We start from the raw sequence: 18,513 nt of genomic DNA on the forward strand, positions 1-18,513 counted from the left end.
TCCATGGTGGCCCCAGACCTGGGGGCCTACCCCAGGCCAAACTTATTTTCTTAAAACTCAATTGGACAACGATTCCTCTAAAATTTCCAGAACTGAATGGAACACCTATTTCTATTGGTATTTTGAGGCTTCCAAATGTTGTCAGGAGCCTAAAACTGCCCCTCTGCAAAGTGAGATGTTAAGATTCACCAAGGCAAACAGACAATAAGAAAGCCGGCTCCTGACGCCTAAGGCTCTTCCTGGCTTGTTTGTCTCAGCTTGGCCCCCAGCACCGTCCTCCTCCTCTCTGTCCCTGTCCCCAGCCCTCCTCTATACCCTCACACTCATTCTCTTGTCCAGCTTCCCTTTTTCTCTGAAATTCTGCCCATTCCCTTTTCCTCTAAACTGGTCCTTTTAAACTTAAGCTTCTGAAGACCCAGAAGCCAACACCTTTTTTGTGCTCCATGGACTTAAAGCTCAGCTGTGAGCCACAGCCAAAGACCGTCCTAAAGTAACCAAAGACCGCACTCACACATCTGCTGAGGAATCTCGTACAGTCATGCAAACCTATCCACCTGATCTCTCAGGCTTATGTCAGCTAGTTCACATGCCTGTCAGTGAAGCCAGGCTCCACATTCAGTCTGCCACGAACCAGCAAGATCCTGAAGGGTCTCTAGGATTACAAGTGGGAGACCTGGCCATTAACTTACATGATTGGACTTGGTCACTCACTCAGTGACGAAATCAGGCCATTCTTAGGACTTTCCCAAAGCCTGCTTTTGTTGTTTGTTTGTTGAATACTTTTTGATCTAGCTCGCTGCACCAGATCCAAGTCGCAGCACATGGGACCTTTGATCGTCACTGCAGCATCAGGGTTCTTTAGTTGCAGCCTGCAAACTCTTATCTGTGGCATGTGAGACCTAGTTCCCTGACCAGGGATTGAACCCAGGCCCCCTGCATTGGGAGTGTGGAGTCTTAGCCACCGGACCACCAGGGAAGCCCCTAGCAAGTACCTTTTTGCTTCTACTTGGGAAGAAAAACAACTCAGCTGGACAGTAATGCCGCAGGATTTACTGTTTTCCTGTTTCTGGCAGATCCTAGAGGCTGACCTGTTCAGTACCAGGTTCCCCAGCAGTTCTGCTGTGTTGCAGTATGTGGGTGAAGTTGCCTCTCTGCTCTCCTTCTCAAGCCTCCATACAGGAAGACTGCCTCCAGTCGCTAGGACTTTTAGCCTTAAAGGGACATAACGTCCGAGAAAAACTGCAGTTTGCCCAAAACCAGATTCCACGTTTAGGGCATCTGATATCAGAACCAGAGCCCCACCAAGGTCCAGATAGACTTCATAATGTCCCAGGTTTTCCCAAACCCAAAACCCAGCACCAACTGTCAGGTTTTTCTTGAGCTAGCTGGTTATTGCTATAACTGGATTCCAAATTTCTGTTTTGGCCAAACAGGAATAGCAAGAAGAGATAAGAAAGCCTTCCTCAGCAATCAATGCAAAGACATAGAGGAAAACAACAGAATGGGAAAGACTAGAGATCTCTTCAAGAAAATTAGAGATACCAAGAGAACATTTCATGCAAAGATGGGCTCGACAAAGGACAGAAATGGTATGGACCTAACAGAAGCAGAAGATATTAAGAAGAGGTGGCAAGAATACACAGAAGAACTGTACAAAAAAGATCTTCACGACCCAGATACTCACGATGGTGTGATCACTCACCTAGAGCCAGACATCCTGGAATGTGAAGTCAAGTGGGCCTTAGAAAGCATCACTACGAACAAAGCTACTGGAGGTGATGGAATTCCAGTTGAGCTATTTCAAATCCTGAAAGATGATGCTGTGAAAGTGCTGCACTCAATATGCCAGCAAATTTGGAAAACTCAGCAGTGGCCACAGGACTGGAAAAGGTCAGTTTTCATTCCAATCCCAAAGAAAGGCAATGCCAAAGAATGCTCAAACTACTGCACAATTGTACTCATCTCACACACTAGTAAAGTAATGCTCAAAATTCTCCAAGCCAGGCTTCAGCAATACATGAACCGTGAACTTCCAGATGTTCAAGCTGGTTTTAGAAAAGGCAGAGGAACCAGAGATCAAATTGCCAACATCCGCTGGATCATGGAAAAAGCAAGAAAGTTCCAGAAAAACATCTATTTCTGCTTTATTGACTATGCCAAAGCCTTTGACTGTGTGGATCACAATAAACTGTGGAAAATTCTTCAAGAGATGGGAATACCAGACCACCTGACCTGCCTCTTGGGAAATTTGTATGCAGGTCAAGAAGCAACAGTTAGAACTGGACATGGAATAACAGACTGGTTCCAAATAGGAAAAGGAGTACGTCAAGGCAGTATATTGTCACCCTGCTTATTTAACTTCTATGCAGAGTACATCATGAGAAACGCTGGGCTGGAAGAAGCACAAGCTGGAATCAAGATTGCCAGGAGAAATCTCAATAACCTCAGATATGCAGATGACACCACCCTTATGGCAGAAAGTGAAGAGGAACTAAAAAGCCTCTTGATGAAAGTGAAAGTGGAGAGTGAAAAAGTTGGCTTAAAACTCAACATTCAGAAAACGAAGATCATGGCATCTGGTCCCATCACTTCATGGGAAACAGTGGAACCAGTGTCAGACATTATTTTGGGGGACTCCAAAATCACTGCAGATGGTGACTGCAGCCATGAAATTAAAAGACGCTTACTCCTTGGAAGAAAAGTTATGACCAACCTAGACAGCATATTGAAAAGCAGAGACATTACTTTGCCAACAAAGATCCATCTAGTCAAGGCTATGGTTTTTCCAGTGGTCATGTATGGATGTGAGAGTTGGACTGTGAAGAAAGCTGAGCGCAGAAGAACTGATGCTTTTGAACTGTGGTGTTGGAGAAGACTCTTGAGAGTCCCTTGGACTGCAAGGAGATCCAACCAGTCCATTCTGAAGGAGATCAGCCCTGGGATTTCTTTGGAAGGAATGATGCTAAAGCTGAAACTCCAGTACTCTGGCCACCTCATGCGAAGAGTTGACTCATTGGAAAAGACTCTGATGCTGGGAGGGATTGGGGGCAGGAGGAGAAGGGGACGACAGAGGAGGAGATGGCTGGATGGCATCACTGACTCGATGGACGTGAGTCTGAGTGAACTCCGGGAGTTGGTGATGGACAGGGAGGCCTGGCATGCTGCAGTTCATATGGTCGCAAAGAGTCGGACACAACTGAGCGACTGGACTGAACTGAACTGTATGTTTTACTAAAGAATAACAACCCAGGCCAATTGTATGGGAAGAATAGGACTACATAGACTGTAAGACCTTAAAGGAGAGTTTGCTGAACCCACCTGCCCTTGGGCATTCCAGTTATCTGATTCCCGGTTTCCTTTTTGTACAGCAAAAGGAAGAGAAGCCCTTGAGGTGTTACCCCCACACCGAAGGACTACCACTGACCCGCAGGGCATCACAGCTAGCAGCTCCGCTTGGCACAGGGGGCACCCTCTGTTGCCTGAGGGGTGTTCCCGCCACTGCCCTCTGGTTCTGGAGCTTTTGAAGGAGCAGAATTGGTGACAGTCGGTGTTGGGGCTTGAGACGGAGCAGTCCGGTCCTTGGACCCAGAAGTGTCGCCTGGGTGGACAGCAGCAGCCTGGAGCGAGGCAGGTCCAGACGGGGAGACACAGCTCGGGAGTCACGGGCAGGGAGGTCGCACGTGTGCCAGGAGGGCCCAGGCGTGCTGCCTCGCGTGGGGCTTCCGCAGCGGGCGGGCCCGTGGGCAGAGGCAGCAGTCGTCCTGAGGTCGACCACTTGGCTGCTGTCATGGAGATGGCCCGGGCTGCTGTCCGATTGGGCCCCATCCTGCTTCTCCACTCTGATGCCGTCTCCTCTAGCAGCTGCCCCTCAACCACTCTTCTCCACCCCCACATCCCAGACAGGGCCCTGTGCTCACGTGTTGCTTCGCTCACGTGTTCCTGTGCCCACCTGTGCCTGTGCTCACCTGTACCTGTGCCCACGTGTTCCTGTGCTCACCTGTGCCTGTGCTGTACTTGATACTGATGGTGAGTGGTTTCCAGCCTCTGTGCCCCACTAGGACAGGGGTTCTCTCTTTTCTCTAAAGATTGTATTCATAGCCAGGCTCTGCGTACACGGCAGGCAGACAGATGGGTGGTTACTGAACTGGAGGAAAACTTTAGAGCTGGTCCACCCTCTTCACTATCTGAATCATCTTCCCCACCCCTGATCACAGGGTTTAAGCCCCAGTGACCAAAACCCCAGGTGCCATTCTGGGTCTGGACCTACAGTGAGACACACCCAGGGAAAAGGGCACAGGAGTGAATTTCACTGGCCTGGTTCCCAGTCCTGATTCTGCCCTGAGTTCACGGTTTCTCTCTTTTTTAAAAAAATCCAGCTTCAACTTCCTGAACAATTTCATTTTTTACTATTTTTTAAAAATAATAACCCATGTCCTAGAAGGTATGTTCACTTCCTGGCCCCCAGGTGGCGCTAGTGATAAAGAATCTGCTTGCTGAGAAGGAGACACGGGAGATGTGGGTTCAGTCGCACATCCCCTGGAAGATCCCCTGGAAAAAGGCATGGAACCCCCTCCAGTATTCTTGCCTGGAGAATCCCAAGGACAGAGGAGCCTGGCGGGCTACAGTCCGCGGGGTCGCAAAGAGTCGGACGCGACTGAGTGAGCTCTCAGTCTTGCCTGGGCTTCCCAGGTGGCTCATTGGTGAAGAACCCACCTGCCAGTGCTGGAGATGTAGGTCTGATCCCTGGGTCAGGAAGATCCCCGGAAGAGGAAATGGCAACCCACTTCAGTATTCCTGCCTGGAGAATCCCAGACAGGAGCCTGGCAGGCTACACTCCAGGGGGTCGCAGAGTCGAACACGACTGAGCACACGCACACACCAGTCTTGCCTAAAGAGCCCACACTTCCGTGAGCCTCCTCACAGGAGCCCCGCAAGGTGTTCAGGATGAACGTCAGGGAAAAACTCTCCTGCTTTCCACAGAAGGAAGAAGTAGCCTTTGGAAATATGCTGAGAGCGTTCTGTGCTTCACAAAAGCCCTGCCTCCAGGAAACTTGCACTGGAGCCTCGCCTCCCTGGGAATAAGCAGAGCCTCACAGTCCTGAGAAGGCAATGGCACCCCACTCCAGTACTCTTGCCTGGAAAATCCCATGGATGGAGGAGCCTGGTGGGCTGCAGTCCATGGGGTCGCTGAGGGTCGGACACAACTGAGCGACTTCACTTTCACTTTTCACTTCCATGCATTGGAGAAGGAAATGGCAACCCACTCCAGTGTTCTTGCCTGGAGAATCCCAGGGACGGGGGAGCCTGGTGGGCTGCCGTCTATGGGGTCACACAGAGTCAGACACGACTGACGTGACTTAGCAGCAGCAGCACGGTCCTGAGGGAGGGAAAGTACCCCCCTGCAGCCCCTCCTAGCCCTCCGGTCTCACCTGAGTTGGGACGGGGGTGGGGTGGAGCAACTCACAGGCCCGGGCACAGCCCCACTGCAAGGTCTAACAGACGTTTCACCACCACATCAAAGGGCACCACGTCAAGCACAGACGACAGTGGGAAGAACTGAGAGCCTTACCTAAGAGAAAAACTAGGAGAACCCAGAGAGGATGAGGGACGGGAAATAAGGACACAGAGGGAATTTCAGCCTCCCACACCTCCTGCTACAGCGGGAGAGCAAACACAGCTTAACTTCCAGCCATACAAACAAGCCTCACACTGAAAGCATATTTACTCATACCCAGGACATAGTGTCCCATCTTTCAACAAAAAGTAACAAAGTGTTCTACAAAAGGGAAAAACACAGCTTGAAAAGACAAGAGCAAGTGTCAGAACCAGACTCAGATATGGCAGAAACTGCAGCATGATTGGCTCAGGAATTAAAATAACTATGATTAACACGCTAAGGGCCCTAATGGAGAAAGTGGATGACCTGAGAGAACTCGCTCAGTCGTGTCCGACTCTTTGTGACCCCATGGACTGTAGTCCATGGAATTCTCCAGGCCAGAATACTGGAGTGGGTAGCCAGCCATTCCCTTCTCCAGAGGATCTTCCCAACCCAGGGATCGAACCCAGGTCTCCCGCATTGCAGGCGAATTCTTTACCAGCTGAGCCACAAGGGAAGCCCAAGAACACTGGGGTAGGTAGCCTATCCCTTCTCCAGTGGATCTTCCCGACCCAGGAATGGAACCTGGGTCTCCTGCATTGCAGGCAGATTCTTTACTGTCTAAGCTATCAGGGAAGCCCACTCGTGACAACAGGTGGGTAATATAAGCAGAGATGGAAACTAAGAAAGGATCAAAAGGAATGCCTGAAATCAAAACTAACGTAACTGAAATAGTAATGGCTGAGAATTTCCCCCAATTAATGATAAACACCAAACCACAGATGTAGGAAGCTCAGAGCGCTATGCAGGCAAATACCAAAAAAACAAAAACAAAAAACAAAAACCTACACAAGACTTGTTATATTCTAACTGCAGAAAAATCAAGGACAAAGAAACACTTGAAGAAAGCAGAGGAAACAAGCACCTTACCCCTACAGGGACAGGGATAAAATTTCACCTGATGTCTCACAAATCATGCAAGCAAAACTGAAAAATCCCTTCAACTTAGAATCCAGTGAAATTATCCTTCAACAGTGAAAGGACATACACTTTCTCAGACAAACAAAAGCCAAAGGAGACACCCCCCAACCACAAGGGCCGGCAGACTGGGTCAGTGCTGTGCATGGGCTGCGCATGGGAATGGCTCAGGACTCACTGATGGCCTGAGCCTGACCAAGCGATGACCACCTGGGCTCCTGGGCCACAGGACAGCCCCGCTGGAAGGCCGCATCGTCCACGGGAAGCCCCCGCCCTCAGCCCACCCACCCACGGCTGCATCCTTCCCCGGCCCGTGAGCTTGTGCCCTAAACCTCGGGCTCCGCAGCCCCCCAGGCTCAGGTTGTGCCTCTGGTTGGAGACCCTGTGTCTCTCGACGGTTCAGCCGTGGGAAAGATGAGACCACCAGCCACGGTGGGCAGCACTCTTCAGAGCTCCTTGTGAGTCAGCTTGTCTGCAGGCCCCCGAGTCCTCTGCACACGCGGGACAGGGTCCTGATCCCAAACTCCACCCCCCGACACCTGGAGGAAAATGGAGCTGTCCAGAGTGCTGGAATCGCTGAGCCTGGACGGAGCCCTGTCCAGCCCGAGGGGCTGTGCCCTACAGGCCCGGAGCACACAAGGGCTAGAGCCCCAGCTTCAGGAGGAGCCTGATCCAGGCCCAACAGGAGGGCGGTGGCTCCCCTGCCCTCCTCACCAGCTGGAGCGCAGACGGGGAGCGAGGCCTTCAGGCTGAACACCTGCTGTCTGCTGCAAACCCACCTTAAACTGGCACTAGCACCACTTGGGAAGCCCAGACTTGCACATACTTATCTTCTAAATTGGGCTTTCCAGGTGGCTTAGTGGTAAAGAGTCCACCTACAATTCAAGAGATGTGGGTTCGATCCCTGGGTCAGGAAGATCCCCTGGAGAAAGCAATGGCCACTCCAGTATTCTTGACTGGGAAATCCCACGGACAGAGGAGCCTGGCAGGCTACAGTCCATGGGGTCGCAAAAGAGTTGGACATGACTGAGTACTCATGCATCCATGCATCTTCTAAATTATTTAACTTCTATTCTTCCAAATCTTATAGTAAAATTGATGCTCCAGAACGTTGTACCACAAATATTCTATTGTTTTGCATTCTCTCTGCATAGAATTGGGCTGTGCAGATTCCAGTTTGAGAAGTGTGTACAGTACTTGGAATTGGTCAGAAAGATTAGATGGAAAAACGAATTATCACTGTAACTTCCAATAGCAACAAATTATTAAAAGCCGTTCCAAAAGGCTATTTTTCTTTCTTTCTTTCTTTTTTTTTGGTTGCGCCCACTTCTGGGATCTTCATTGCCCCAACCAGGGATTGAACCCTGGCTCCAGCACTGAATACTAACCCCTGGATGGCTAGAGAATTCCCCAAAAGGGTATTTTTAAAAGAATCTTAAAAGTGGTTCTGAAGGACTCTTAAGGAGTCCTATTGAAGGTATTAGACACAAACCTCCTTGACAGTTTGGGAAGGGGCAACCTGGGGCCCAGAGGAGGGAGTCTGGCCAGGGAATTCATTCCGGGCAGTGCACCTTTCCTGTATCCGTCAGAGAGCTTCGGCTGAGGTTCCGGAGGCCTAGCCCCGCCCCCAGCGCTAGCCCCGCCCCTATCCGGGCAGCCTCCGCACGTGCGCCCTGCCGGCACTGCGCACGTCCGCGGGGCGAGGGAAGGGGCGGGGCGAGCCGAGCCTGGAGGGTCTGCGCGGGCAGAGCATGGCCACGTTGCGCCGGCTGCGAGAGGTGCCCCGGCACCTGCTGGTCTGCGAGAAGTCCAACTTCGGCCATGACAAGTCGCGCCACCGGCATCTCGTGGAGACGCACTATTACAATTACAGGGTGAGTCCTGGCCCTGAGTCCGCGAATCGCGCACCCTCCCTCCCGCGGGGGCGGGAGGCTGGGGGAGAACCGGGCTCTGCTCCGGGAGCCCGCCCTCGTCGCGCGGAGGGGCGGGGCGGGGCCCTCGCTCGGCATGCTGGGAGCTGTAGTCTCTCCGTGGTTCCAGGCTCGTGTGTTAGCTCGCTTCAGGACCACAAGTCTCAGGGTGCACCGGTGCGGGGCGGTGCTCCGCCGTCGAGGGCGGGGCAGGGTTCACGGGGCCTCTAGTCTCTTACTGTGGCCTGGCCCCGCCCCAGGCGTGCTGCGTCCCGGGGACGGGGCCGGGAGGCGGGGCGGGGCCGGGAGACGGGGGCGGGGCCAGGACGGGCCGGGGCGGGGCGGCCTCTCTCCTTCCCAGCCGCTGGCTTCTTGCGCCCGCGCGTGTCTCCGGAGCGGCGGGCCCAGACACGTCCGGGAGCTGCTTGCTCCTCTAAACGGCTTGCGGGGGCTAGTTTGATCCCTGAAAAGCTTTTTCTTCTGCCCGCTGCTCTCCGCCTTGTCCATCCAGAGCGCCAGGGAGGCATTTGGGCAGCTTTTGGCAGAAATTCGCCTCGGCGGCCTTGCCCGCAGCGATGTTTGCTGGTGTTCTCTGGAAGTGTCGCCCGCCCCGGGGCCCTTTTCGCGGCTGAGGCGTCAGTGGGGTTACTGACTGGACCTGCTGAGAGGAGGAGACACCCCCTGACTCCCGGGCAGTGTCTGCTGGGAAGGCTTCACCGACCCGTGCAAGTGGGGAGGGCTCCAGACTAGACCTTGAAATGGAAGCGCGTGAAGCCTCACACTTTTAAGCTGATCAGCCTAATCCCAACTCAGGCCTCACTGGCCAGTGTCTCAGACACAAGTGGCGACCCCGGTTAGTGTCCCCGCTTTGGGAGAGTGGCCTTTTTCAAGGTGTGGAGCAGCCGGGCACCGCTTGAAACCTGTCGGGTTGAACGTCTCTGCTCTAGATGGGGAGCTCTTCACAGACAGCCGTCTGGGAGGTGCGCCGTGTCCTCCAGCCCACGTGCAGAGCTTTTCTGTCGGGATAGTGGGAACACCCAGCTGACTTCTGCTTCCATGCAGCCTCTTACTAACCAGTGTCCCTAAATTCCTTACGCCCTAAGGGACAGTTCCTCTGATTCCAGCCTGGTACCAGGATACACAGATTTGGGGATATTCACTTGTACTTGTTGAGTCCCTAAGTCATGTCTGACTTTTGTGGCCCCACAGACTGTAACCGGCCAGGCTCCTCTGTCCATGGGATTTCCCAGGCAAGAATACTGGAGTGGGTTGCCATTTCCTTTTCCAGGGGATCTTCCTGACCCAAGGATCAAACCCACGTCTCTTGCATTGGCAGGCAGATTCTTTACCCTAAAATTCTATTTCCCTAAAAATTAATTAATGTAGTGACAGGAACAGGACATCAAATATATTGCTTATTTTCAAAAGATAAAACGCAAGCAAGAGTTTCCCATTAAAATTATTTTTTCATTCAATTTTCCTATACTGTGCACTTGAATTCAGAAATGGAAAACGAATTGTTAGATTTCTCTTTTCCTGAGATTAGTAAATTAATTTCAGAGTTTTGTTGAAAGTTGTGGAGGCATGGTTAGTAGCCTTAATTATGTTGTATCATCACTAAATCCTGGGTGTTGATCTGCATGAAAATAAAACTTGTTTAAAGCTATTATGGAGTATAATCTGCAAAAATACTGAATCGCATGCTATACACATGAAACTAGTATAATACTGTAAGTCAACCATGCTTCTATTGTAAATAAAAAAAAGTAAGTTTTTTATATTGTATATTCCAATAGGTTTCGTTTCTGATTCCTGAATGTGGGATACTCTCAAAAGAACTGAAAGATCTGGTCATGGGATTCGGACCCTATTACTTTGTGAAGGGTTTACCTCTTTATGAGTTAATCACACACGAATTCATCAATACTTTTGTCAAGAAAGGTAAGAAAAACTACGCAGTGTCTGTGAACATGCTGGGATGCGGAAGGCTGGGAGGCCACATCGCAATTCCAGGGCTCCTGCCGTGTTTGAATCAGACTGATGGAGCTCGTCTGCGAGGTCAGGCGTGTGCGGCCCGCCCTCCGCCCCTCAGGAGCTCAGCCTGCTCTGTGCATCCTCAGGCTTGGTTTCTGGTCCCACGGGGGTGTTGTCACACAAGGCTCGCGGAGAGGAAGAGCTTTCCGGCCCTGTGCTCAGATGCGCTGCCGTCGGGCGCGGCTGCAAGGACCGCTGTGCTCCACGCAGTGCCCGCAACAGCCGTCTCAGCATGTTGGTCTCCTGATGCAGCCACGCTGCCGTCTACACGGCCAGGTGCTGACGGGGGCCCAGCCTGCTCCTCTTGGACCCTGCGGCCCTCAGTCCCATCTGTGTCTGCTGGGTTGACTGGCTTGTTCCAGTTACTTCCCCGGAGCCACTCGTTTGAAACCATTCCAGCGTCTTTAAGGATCCGCCCTCACTGCAGGCATCACTGCACAGGAGCCACTGGCCTCTTGTCGTCGGTCTTACCGACCTGATTCCTTTTGTCGGTTTTGAAACTGGATGCTGAGGAATTCCCCGGTGGTCTGGTGGTGAGGACTCCAGGCTTTCACTGCCCAGGGCCTGGGTTCAATCCTTGGTCAGGGAACTAGGATGACACAAAATGCATGGTGTAGCCAAAAAAAATAAAGAAAGTCTGATGCTCTAATTGCTAACGCTGCGGGCCCGGGCATGGCAGGCGCTTTTACCTGGGTGACTCGACGTCGCCCAGCAGCGACACTGTGAGATGGGCCTGCAGCCCCCATTTTACAGGTGAGGAATCGAGGCTCAGGGAGCCCGAGCGGCTCTGTTGATGTCACACAAGCTCTTGGCAGGTTGGAGTCCCACCTGGAACTCGGCCTGCTGGTGTGCGCGCCGCCTGCCCTTGCACTCGGCCTCTGTGCAGCGTCTGCACAGCTGCACGCACTTGCTCTGCCGTGCTAGCCGGCTTGCACAGGCAGGCCCTGGGTGGGGACGTGGACGAGCTGGGCCTGGCCTCGCGTGTCCTCCACCTTCACTTTGGCCGGTTTAGGGTTACTGAGTGAGCGGGACCCGTAACCCGGAAGATTAGTTATCATGTTAAACTAATCCACTAACTTTTTGTGGATTTTTTTTCTTAATTTCTCCTCTGGGCTGTCTTTCAGGTTCGTGCTATGCGCTGACATACAACACAAATATTGATGAGGATAATACTGTTGCCCTGCTGCCAAATGGTAAGCACACTCATTTTTCCTTCATTCTTCAGGAAATGCATACTGTAAAAAAGAAAAAGTCAAAATCATACAGGTGTGAGTAAAGTGACGGTCCATACCTTCATCCAGCTCCCCTCAAACTCATTCCCATTCTTAGCAGGTACTCTTACTAGCGGGTCGGTATTTATTCTTCTAGACACATTCTGTGAATTTAAAATCACACATACAGGTTGTTCCTTTTCTTTGAAAAAACGTGGATTATGTCACACTCTATTGTCTCTCAATTTTCTTTTTTTCCCCAAGGTCTGTATCCTAGACATCTTTCCATATCAGTGCATACAGTTTTAATTTGCTATTTTTAATGTCTTGAAAAAATCCCAAAGAAGTGTACCATAATTTGTTTATTCTTCCTTTAATAAAAAGATTAATTTCTAGTTTCACTATAATAAAGAATGTCTTTGTACATGTAATTATAAATAATACTCTTGTTTATAAGTAAGATATATATAGATAAATAATGTACTTGTATTATAAAAAGATCTTTATGTGCACTGGTGTTTAACTGCTCAATTTGCCTTGCTTTATCTTAGAGAACATGTTATATTTTTATTTTATTTTTTAACACCAAAAACATGAGAACACAGTATATGTTTAATGTCTCTTTCTGGGAATTATTATTTGATTTATAGGGAAATTAATTTTATCCCTGGATAAAGACACTTATGAAGAAACTGGACTTCAGGGTCGTCCTTCTCAGTATTCTGGCAGGAAAACCATGAGATTCAGTAAGTATGGTGCTCTCTCCATCAATTTCTAAAAAAAGGCAGTGGTCTTCTGTAGCAGTCCGAATTTACATGTTTGAACTGCTTCTGTTCTCCTTGTGTAGAAGCAGTGTGGCTTAGTCTCGTCTTTAAAATTCCTCATCAGGGAGGATGAGATCCTGCTGTGCAGCCAGGTGACTTTCGCGACTGCATCTCATAAAGGTCGTAGATGTGGACCTGGTCTGTTAGAAACCTATGTTTCGGGTCACGGGTTCGAAGTAATGAACCCAACTTGGTCTTCGTTTTTTAAGTTTTGCGTTGAAGCGTGGTGGATGCGCGGTGTGTGTAGTTGCTGCTGTGCGGCAGAGTGACGCGGTTATGCATGAATACGCGCTGGTTTTCGTCTTCTTTTCCACGATGGTTTATCACAGGATATGGACTGTAGCTCCCTGTGCTCTACAGTAGACCTTGTTGCTTACCCATCTACATCTACAGGTTTTTATCTGCTCCAACTTGGTCTTAGTAAAGAATTTCCTTTAATTTTCCCAAGTGTTATGATTCCTAGTAGAAATCACCCATGACTGAGGAGATGGAGCTCTGCTGACCGTCTGCTTGAACGTCGGTGGTCACGACTGCCGCCTGCACGGCTTGATTCGAGTTGAACTCTGCCCTTGGTCTTTGACTGGGAAAAGTGTGAATTTTAAACACCTGTTGTGCTTAGCTCAATTCCTGAAATGCCCATCAAAAGCAGAGTTTTGATTTGGTAAACCAAAGGGAGGGCAAGGAGAACAAAGTGACTTTTTTCATCCATGAATTTTCCAAAACTCCTGATGTTTTCAATCCAGCATGTATTGCATAGTGCAAGCTGTGTGTGTATGCATGAACTATTTATTCCTCTCCATTTTTTAAAGTTGTTTCCATTGATCTGATGGATTTATCCTCTAACCTGGACTCCAAGAAGTATAAAAGAGTGTCTTGGGCCTTCAAAGAAAAGAAGCCGTTGAAGTTTGATTTTCTTTTGGCATGGCATCAAACAGGTATGAAAAATAAATTGTGTAATAACGATACAGCGGTGTTGAAATCTAATTGTTAGCTGCAGGGGCGTAGTGAGGAGGGCGTGGTGATCAGCCTACTGGTCAGGGATGCAGGGGCGTAGTGAGGATGGCGTGGTGATTCAGCCTACTGGTCAGGGATGCTGCATGCCCACATGGATGTAGGTGCCCGCCTCTTCCTTGCCACCCACAGACCATAGCCCGCCAGGCTCCTCTTTCCATAGGATTCTCCAGGCCAGAATACTGCAGTGGGTAGCCATTCCCTTCTCCAGGGGATCTTCCTGACCCAGGGATCAAACCTAAGCCTCCCTCACTGAAGATTCTTTACTCTCTGAGCCAGCAGGGAAACCCTTACGTTACTTAAGTTTTACCAAAAGAAGTGGAAGTAATGCTCAGCATGTGTCTCGCAGTGAACTTCCGTGGAGGTGGTGGGCACCCCGGGAGGGAGAGGGCACCCCCAGGCTCTCTCCCCCAGAACCACACTCAGCATCTTATCCTCACGCCGTCAGAGCTTTGACCTGGGTCTGTAAGCATCTGTGCTTTATCTTGATGTATCTCACACATCTGTTAGCAAGCTGTGTCTTAAGGTGATTGCCTCTTCGTTTCGTGCCATTTCGAACTAACGAAGGTTTGGTAGGGAGGGACGCTCTGCTTTGGGATAGCAGGGAGCCTGTAAGCTTTGTTAAGGAACCTGTGCGGTCCCCTCTGGCATCCGCATAGTTCAGGATCGTCCAGCTGTGCAACCGGCTGCCTCCATCTCCCTGGGTTACGTGTCCGCCCAGAGCTCTTGAGGATGGTCTCATAGCAGCTGACCTTTCCCGTTTCTCTCCTTCCTCCCTCCAGCTCAGCTCCAGCAGCCTTGGCCGGAATGCTTTAAAGTAACAATTCTAGTGATGTATACAAACTGCTTCTTAGACATTTCAGGGTCATAATCAGGCATGTTGTTAAATATCAGATTAAATTTGTTGTAACTTCTACTTGACTGGAACAATACATTGTTCACCGTACATTCTGATCTGTTTACAACCATCTCACTCCTTTTCGAAGTGTTATCTTTGGCCCAAACCAAGATTATAAGGAATCAGAGCATCGTAGTTACGTGGTGTGGTTCTCTCTCTTGGAGAAGAGGAAAGCCCTGGTCCGTTTGGAAGTAGGCCCCTCTGTCTGCTCTTCCTGGGAAGGTCGTGGTCCCTGGTCTGACAGGGCTGCCTGCGTGAACCCTGGGTCTGCAGCACCTCAGTGCAGCTTCTGTGCGTGTGGTGTGGCCCCAGGGCCGAGAGGCCGGCATCTCAGTGGCCTGGAGTCAATGGAAGGCCTCCTGTGTGTTGGGTTCTGGAGAGCTCTGTGTTCTAAGACCCCTAGGTATTTTAGGGGCTTGTTGAGACCTGTGAAAGGCCTGAGGTTTTTGCCCTACTTGAAAGCTATGAAGTTAGCCTGCGCCGTCTCCTGGGCACTGGCAGGAGACACGAGACGCCCAGGGTCAGAAGTAGAGGACCGAATTACTCCCAGCAGTCGCAGCGTCCAGAGCGTCAGCCTTTGCACCAGTTCACCAGGTCCCGGTTCCTGCAGGGGGCCGCTCAGGCCCGTGACACTGGTGCAGGCAGGGGGCAGCTGTTCAGAAGGGCAGCCTGGAGCCTCAGGAGTGCAGACTTTTTATCCTGGGCAGTGAGCCTGCTGATCTCTGCCCTGGAGGGAGGGAAGCGGGAGGGAGGTATTCTTTCTAATACAGCCTGCCCCATGCTCCAAGGCGTCACTGTTTCCGTCTTCCAAGGCCACCGGAAAATGCTTCAGGACCCCCTGGGTCTTACTGGGTGTCGAAGACAAGCTGGACTGAGGTTCTGCCACTCGGCTCCTCTTCTGTCTCCTGTTTCCAGAGTGTGCAGATACGCTCCTTTCTCTGTGTGTGTAGAGTTCACTAATTTTGAAGCATAAGCAAAGCTTTGGGTTTTACTTACTAGCTCAAAAGTTGCTTAGTGGAGCAGATGATGAGAGCAGTGTGGGTTGAATCTGAAAGCATTCGGATTTTCCAGGAAGACGAATGTTGACATAACTTTGGCTCTAGGAGCTGGAAGCAACTTAATCGGTTTTACTTTGAGTAAAGCTTTGTACAGCGCCCCCTGGTCTGACCTCACCCTCCCTGCTTCCCGAAACCCTCAGGCGGGAACGGGGTGGGCTCAGGGACTCGCTGAGCGCGTTCACACTCTTCAAGCGGCCTTATTTGGTGTGTCTGAAGGTGCAGAAGGATCCACGATGATGTCATACTTTTCCGGTTACGGAATTCAGGAGCATCAGCCAAAAATAGCGCTGAGCACGACGCCGGACCTGCGGTGCCCCGTGCTGCGGAGCGGCCTGCTCGGGGGCGAGCCGGAGGCGGCCTGCAGCGCCCACGAGCTCTTCGACTGGCTGGGCGCCGTCTTCAGTCACGCAGACCTGTGCGTACGAGGGGGCTCCCAGGTCCCGGCGGGCTGCGGCTGGCTTCTCATTTCTAAGGGGTTTAGTACTCTGAAAGTGATGCAGTGATGGATATAAAGGCGACTTCTTTTTTTTCTTTTGCTTGCAGAAATAATGAGCCTTATAATTTCGTATCAACCTGCTGCTGTCCACAGCCGAGCTCGGTGGTGGCCCAGGCGTCCCTGTGCTCAGTCACTGGTTTCCTCCTCCCGGAGCGGATATGTGTCCTGTTGGAGCAGCTGTGGTGAGAACGCCTTTTGCTGCTCGTTCTGTCCTGGCGTCTGCACCTCCGTGATGTTCTGGGGGTGGCGCTCGTGATGCAGGTCCCACAGTCCTCCGGCACACATGTCCTTTTTCCCCTCTTGCTTGGGTTCCCGTGCAGTAACATCATCACCTTGCGTGATGTAATTAGTTATCCCTGGTGATGTTGCCACATCCTTGTCCTTTCGGAAGGAGAAGAGCTGAACTGTGCTTCTTGAGAACAGACTGCTTGCTCTTCTTGCCCTGCCTCGCCCAGACCGTTTCAGCGCAGTCAGGTACAGGATCTCGTAAGAAAACAGCGGAGCTCCACGGATCACGTGCTGGTCTGGTTTACGCGTTGGAGTTCTGCAAAATGCTTCACGTTTTGAAATGGGTGGGAAAAGGAGTTGACCACCTCTGAATCCACAGCCTAGCCCTAACATCCGTGAGTCCCTGGGCGCCAGTGACACGCCCCGGACTGCGTGGTGAAAAGCAGCACGGAGTTTCCATTCCGGGAGGCGTCACGTAAACGGCGCCACGTAAACGGCGTCAGGCCCCAGTCCCTACTGAGAAGACTGGAGAGCGAGCCTGGTGCCTTCGGAGTCGTCACTTGGAAAATGTCAAAGATGTAGCTGTTGAGGCTTTTCCTTTTTAAATCCAGCATCCCTTTTTCACGTTTTTGCTTTGTGCTTTGATTTTCCTCAGTAAGAAGGTTGAAGTTTCAAAAACTTTAAAAGAGAAACCCGGTGTTCTGCAGTGTCTCAGTCCACAGAACCCCCGACAGCAGGACTCTTAAAGGGGGGAAAGGGTTCTTAACGCAGTTTGCGGAGACGTTTTTTTGTTCTTTGAATCATATATGCTCTCCCACAGTGAAGGTAGGAGCCGCTGGAGTTTGTCCTGTGCGCTGCATAGTGATGAACCTTTACTGAATTCACAGCATAGCACCAGGAGGTGAATTTCTGTCTTCTGATTCTTATGAATAAAAGCTTAGGTGGAAGCTTCATAGGAGCATCTGAAATACCATTGATCCTGCATAAGTAAAAATGAAGATAAATGTGACCATCCCTAAGTCTCCCTGTTTGTTAAGAAGTGTCTGTCTTTTTCAGTCGCTACTTTGATGAACCAAAGTTGGCCCCGTGGGTGACGCTGTCCGTTCAAGGCTTTGCAGACAGCCCTGTTTCCTGGAGAGAAAGTGAACACGGTTTTCAGAAAGGAGGAGAACACTTATACAACTTCGTGATCTTTAATAATCGGGACTACTGGCTTCAGATGGCCGTGGGGGCGGACGACGACTGTCCCCCGTAACAAGCGCAGAATTTACAACCACGCTTGTCGATGTTTGTCATCGTTCGTGGCAGCGTGAGGACTGTTCGCTCAGCCTTGGATGAGGTTTCTCAGGTCATCGCCTGCCAGCATCTGCTCTGGACTCGGGCCCCTCCTCTGCGCACGGCCGGGCCTACTGTCCAGCGGAAGCTCGCAGCTGGTGTCTCCTCGTCCGTGTGAGCCCAGAGGGTGGGTGACTGCCTGGTGCCTTTGGCCAGGATGGCCAGGGACCCGGGGTTCTGGGACCGTTGGGTAAAATGTGCGCTGTGACTAGCTTTCTCACATAATAATAACAGGCAGTCCTTACATCACACCCCGCAGAGCCAGTTCCTGCATTGAGTGCTGTTCATGTGTTACTTCGCCTGAGTCTCACATCAGTCCTTTGAGGGAGCATAAGCCGCTGAAGTCACCCTGCTTGTGGGTCAGGACTGGGCCTCAGGCCATCTGGTTCCTGCTTCTGGGTCAGGAGGGGTGTTTAGATGCTGTAATGGTTAAAGAGCGAGTTGCAGTAACTTACAAGGGAAGAGAATCTGGAAAAGAACATACATGTATATTTATGAAGAAAGTCAAAGTGTTAGTTGCTCAGTCATGTCCGAATCCGTGTGACCCCATGGACTGTAGCCCACCAGTCTCCTCTGTCCATGGAATTCTCCAGGCCAGAGCACTGGAGTAGGTAGCCGTTCCAGGCAGATTCTTTACCTTCTGAGCCGTATGTATGTATATATGTGTGTACACACACACACACATGTAAAACTGAATCCCTGTGCTTTATACCTGAAACGAAAGTGACATCATAACTGAACTACAGTTTTTGTTTAAAATGGGATTTCTCTGGCAGTCCAAATGATTAGGATGCTGCGCTTCCAATGCAGGGCGTTCAGGTTTGATCCCTGATCTGGGAACTCAGGTCCCACATGCCACACAGAGCAGCCAAAAAATTTAAAAAAAGAAAGGAAGAAGTTGAAAGAACTTTCTTCCCCAGCAATGCGACTTCAT

The 18,513-nt window shown here is 50.8% G+C and overlaps 1 protein-coding gene across 2 annotated transcripts; it reads left to right on the forward strand.

The window, feature by feature from the left end:
- The first annotated feature begins 8,292 nt into the window (after positions 1–8,292).
- Positions 8,293–17,830, forward strand: RPP40 (ribonuclease P/MRP subunit p40). Of its 2 annotated transcripts, none has more exons than XM_086370421.1 (8): positions 8,293–8,448; positions 10,281–10,425; positions 11,643–11,711; positions 12,380–12,475; positions 13,363–13,488; positions 15,737–15,935; positions 16,064–16,198; positions 17,301–17,830. In XM_086370421.1, exons 1-8 carry the CDS (start codon positions 8,326–8,328, stop codon positions 17,497–17,499), a joined length of 1,092 nt encoding a protein of 363 aa, XP_086226547.1. In that variant the 5' UTR covers positions 8,293–8,325; the 3' UTR covers positions 17,500–17,830. The 2 variants fall into 2 exon arrangements, with proteins under 2 accessions (XP_086226547.1, XP_086226548.1); XM_086370422.1 differs by lacking the exon at positions 8,293–8,448 and adding an exon at positions 8,747–9,337.
- Positions 17,831–18,513: the final 683 nt, after the last annotated feature.

Source organism: Bos grunniens, chromosome 23 (genome assembly GCF_055505025.1).
Source record: "Bos grunniens cultivar Pamir isolate PY7600 chromosome 23, Bosgru_T2T1.0, whole genome shotgun sequence".
Taxonomy (NCBI): domain Eukaryota; kingdom Metazoa; phylum Chordata; class Mammalia; order Artiodactyla; family Bovidae; genus Bos; species Bos grunniens.

Excerpts from the sequence above, each read along its gene's own strand:
- RPP40 (XM_086370421.1), top strand. The coding sequence starts at position 8,326 with ATGGCCACGTTGCGCCGGCTGCGAGAGGTGCCCCGGCACCTGCTGGTC. Across the intron at positions 10,426-11,642 it reads CAATACTTTTGTCAAGAAAG|GTTCGTGCTATGCGCTGACA; the intron begins GTAAGAAAAACT and ends GCTGTCTTTCAG. Across the intron at positions 13,489-15,736 it reads TTTGGCATGGCATCAAACAG|GTGCAGAAGGATCCACGATG; the intron begins GTATGAAAAATA and ends GTGTGTCTGAAG.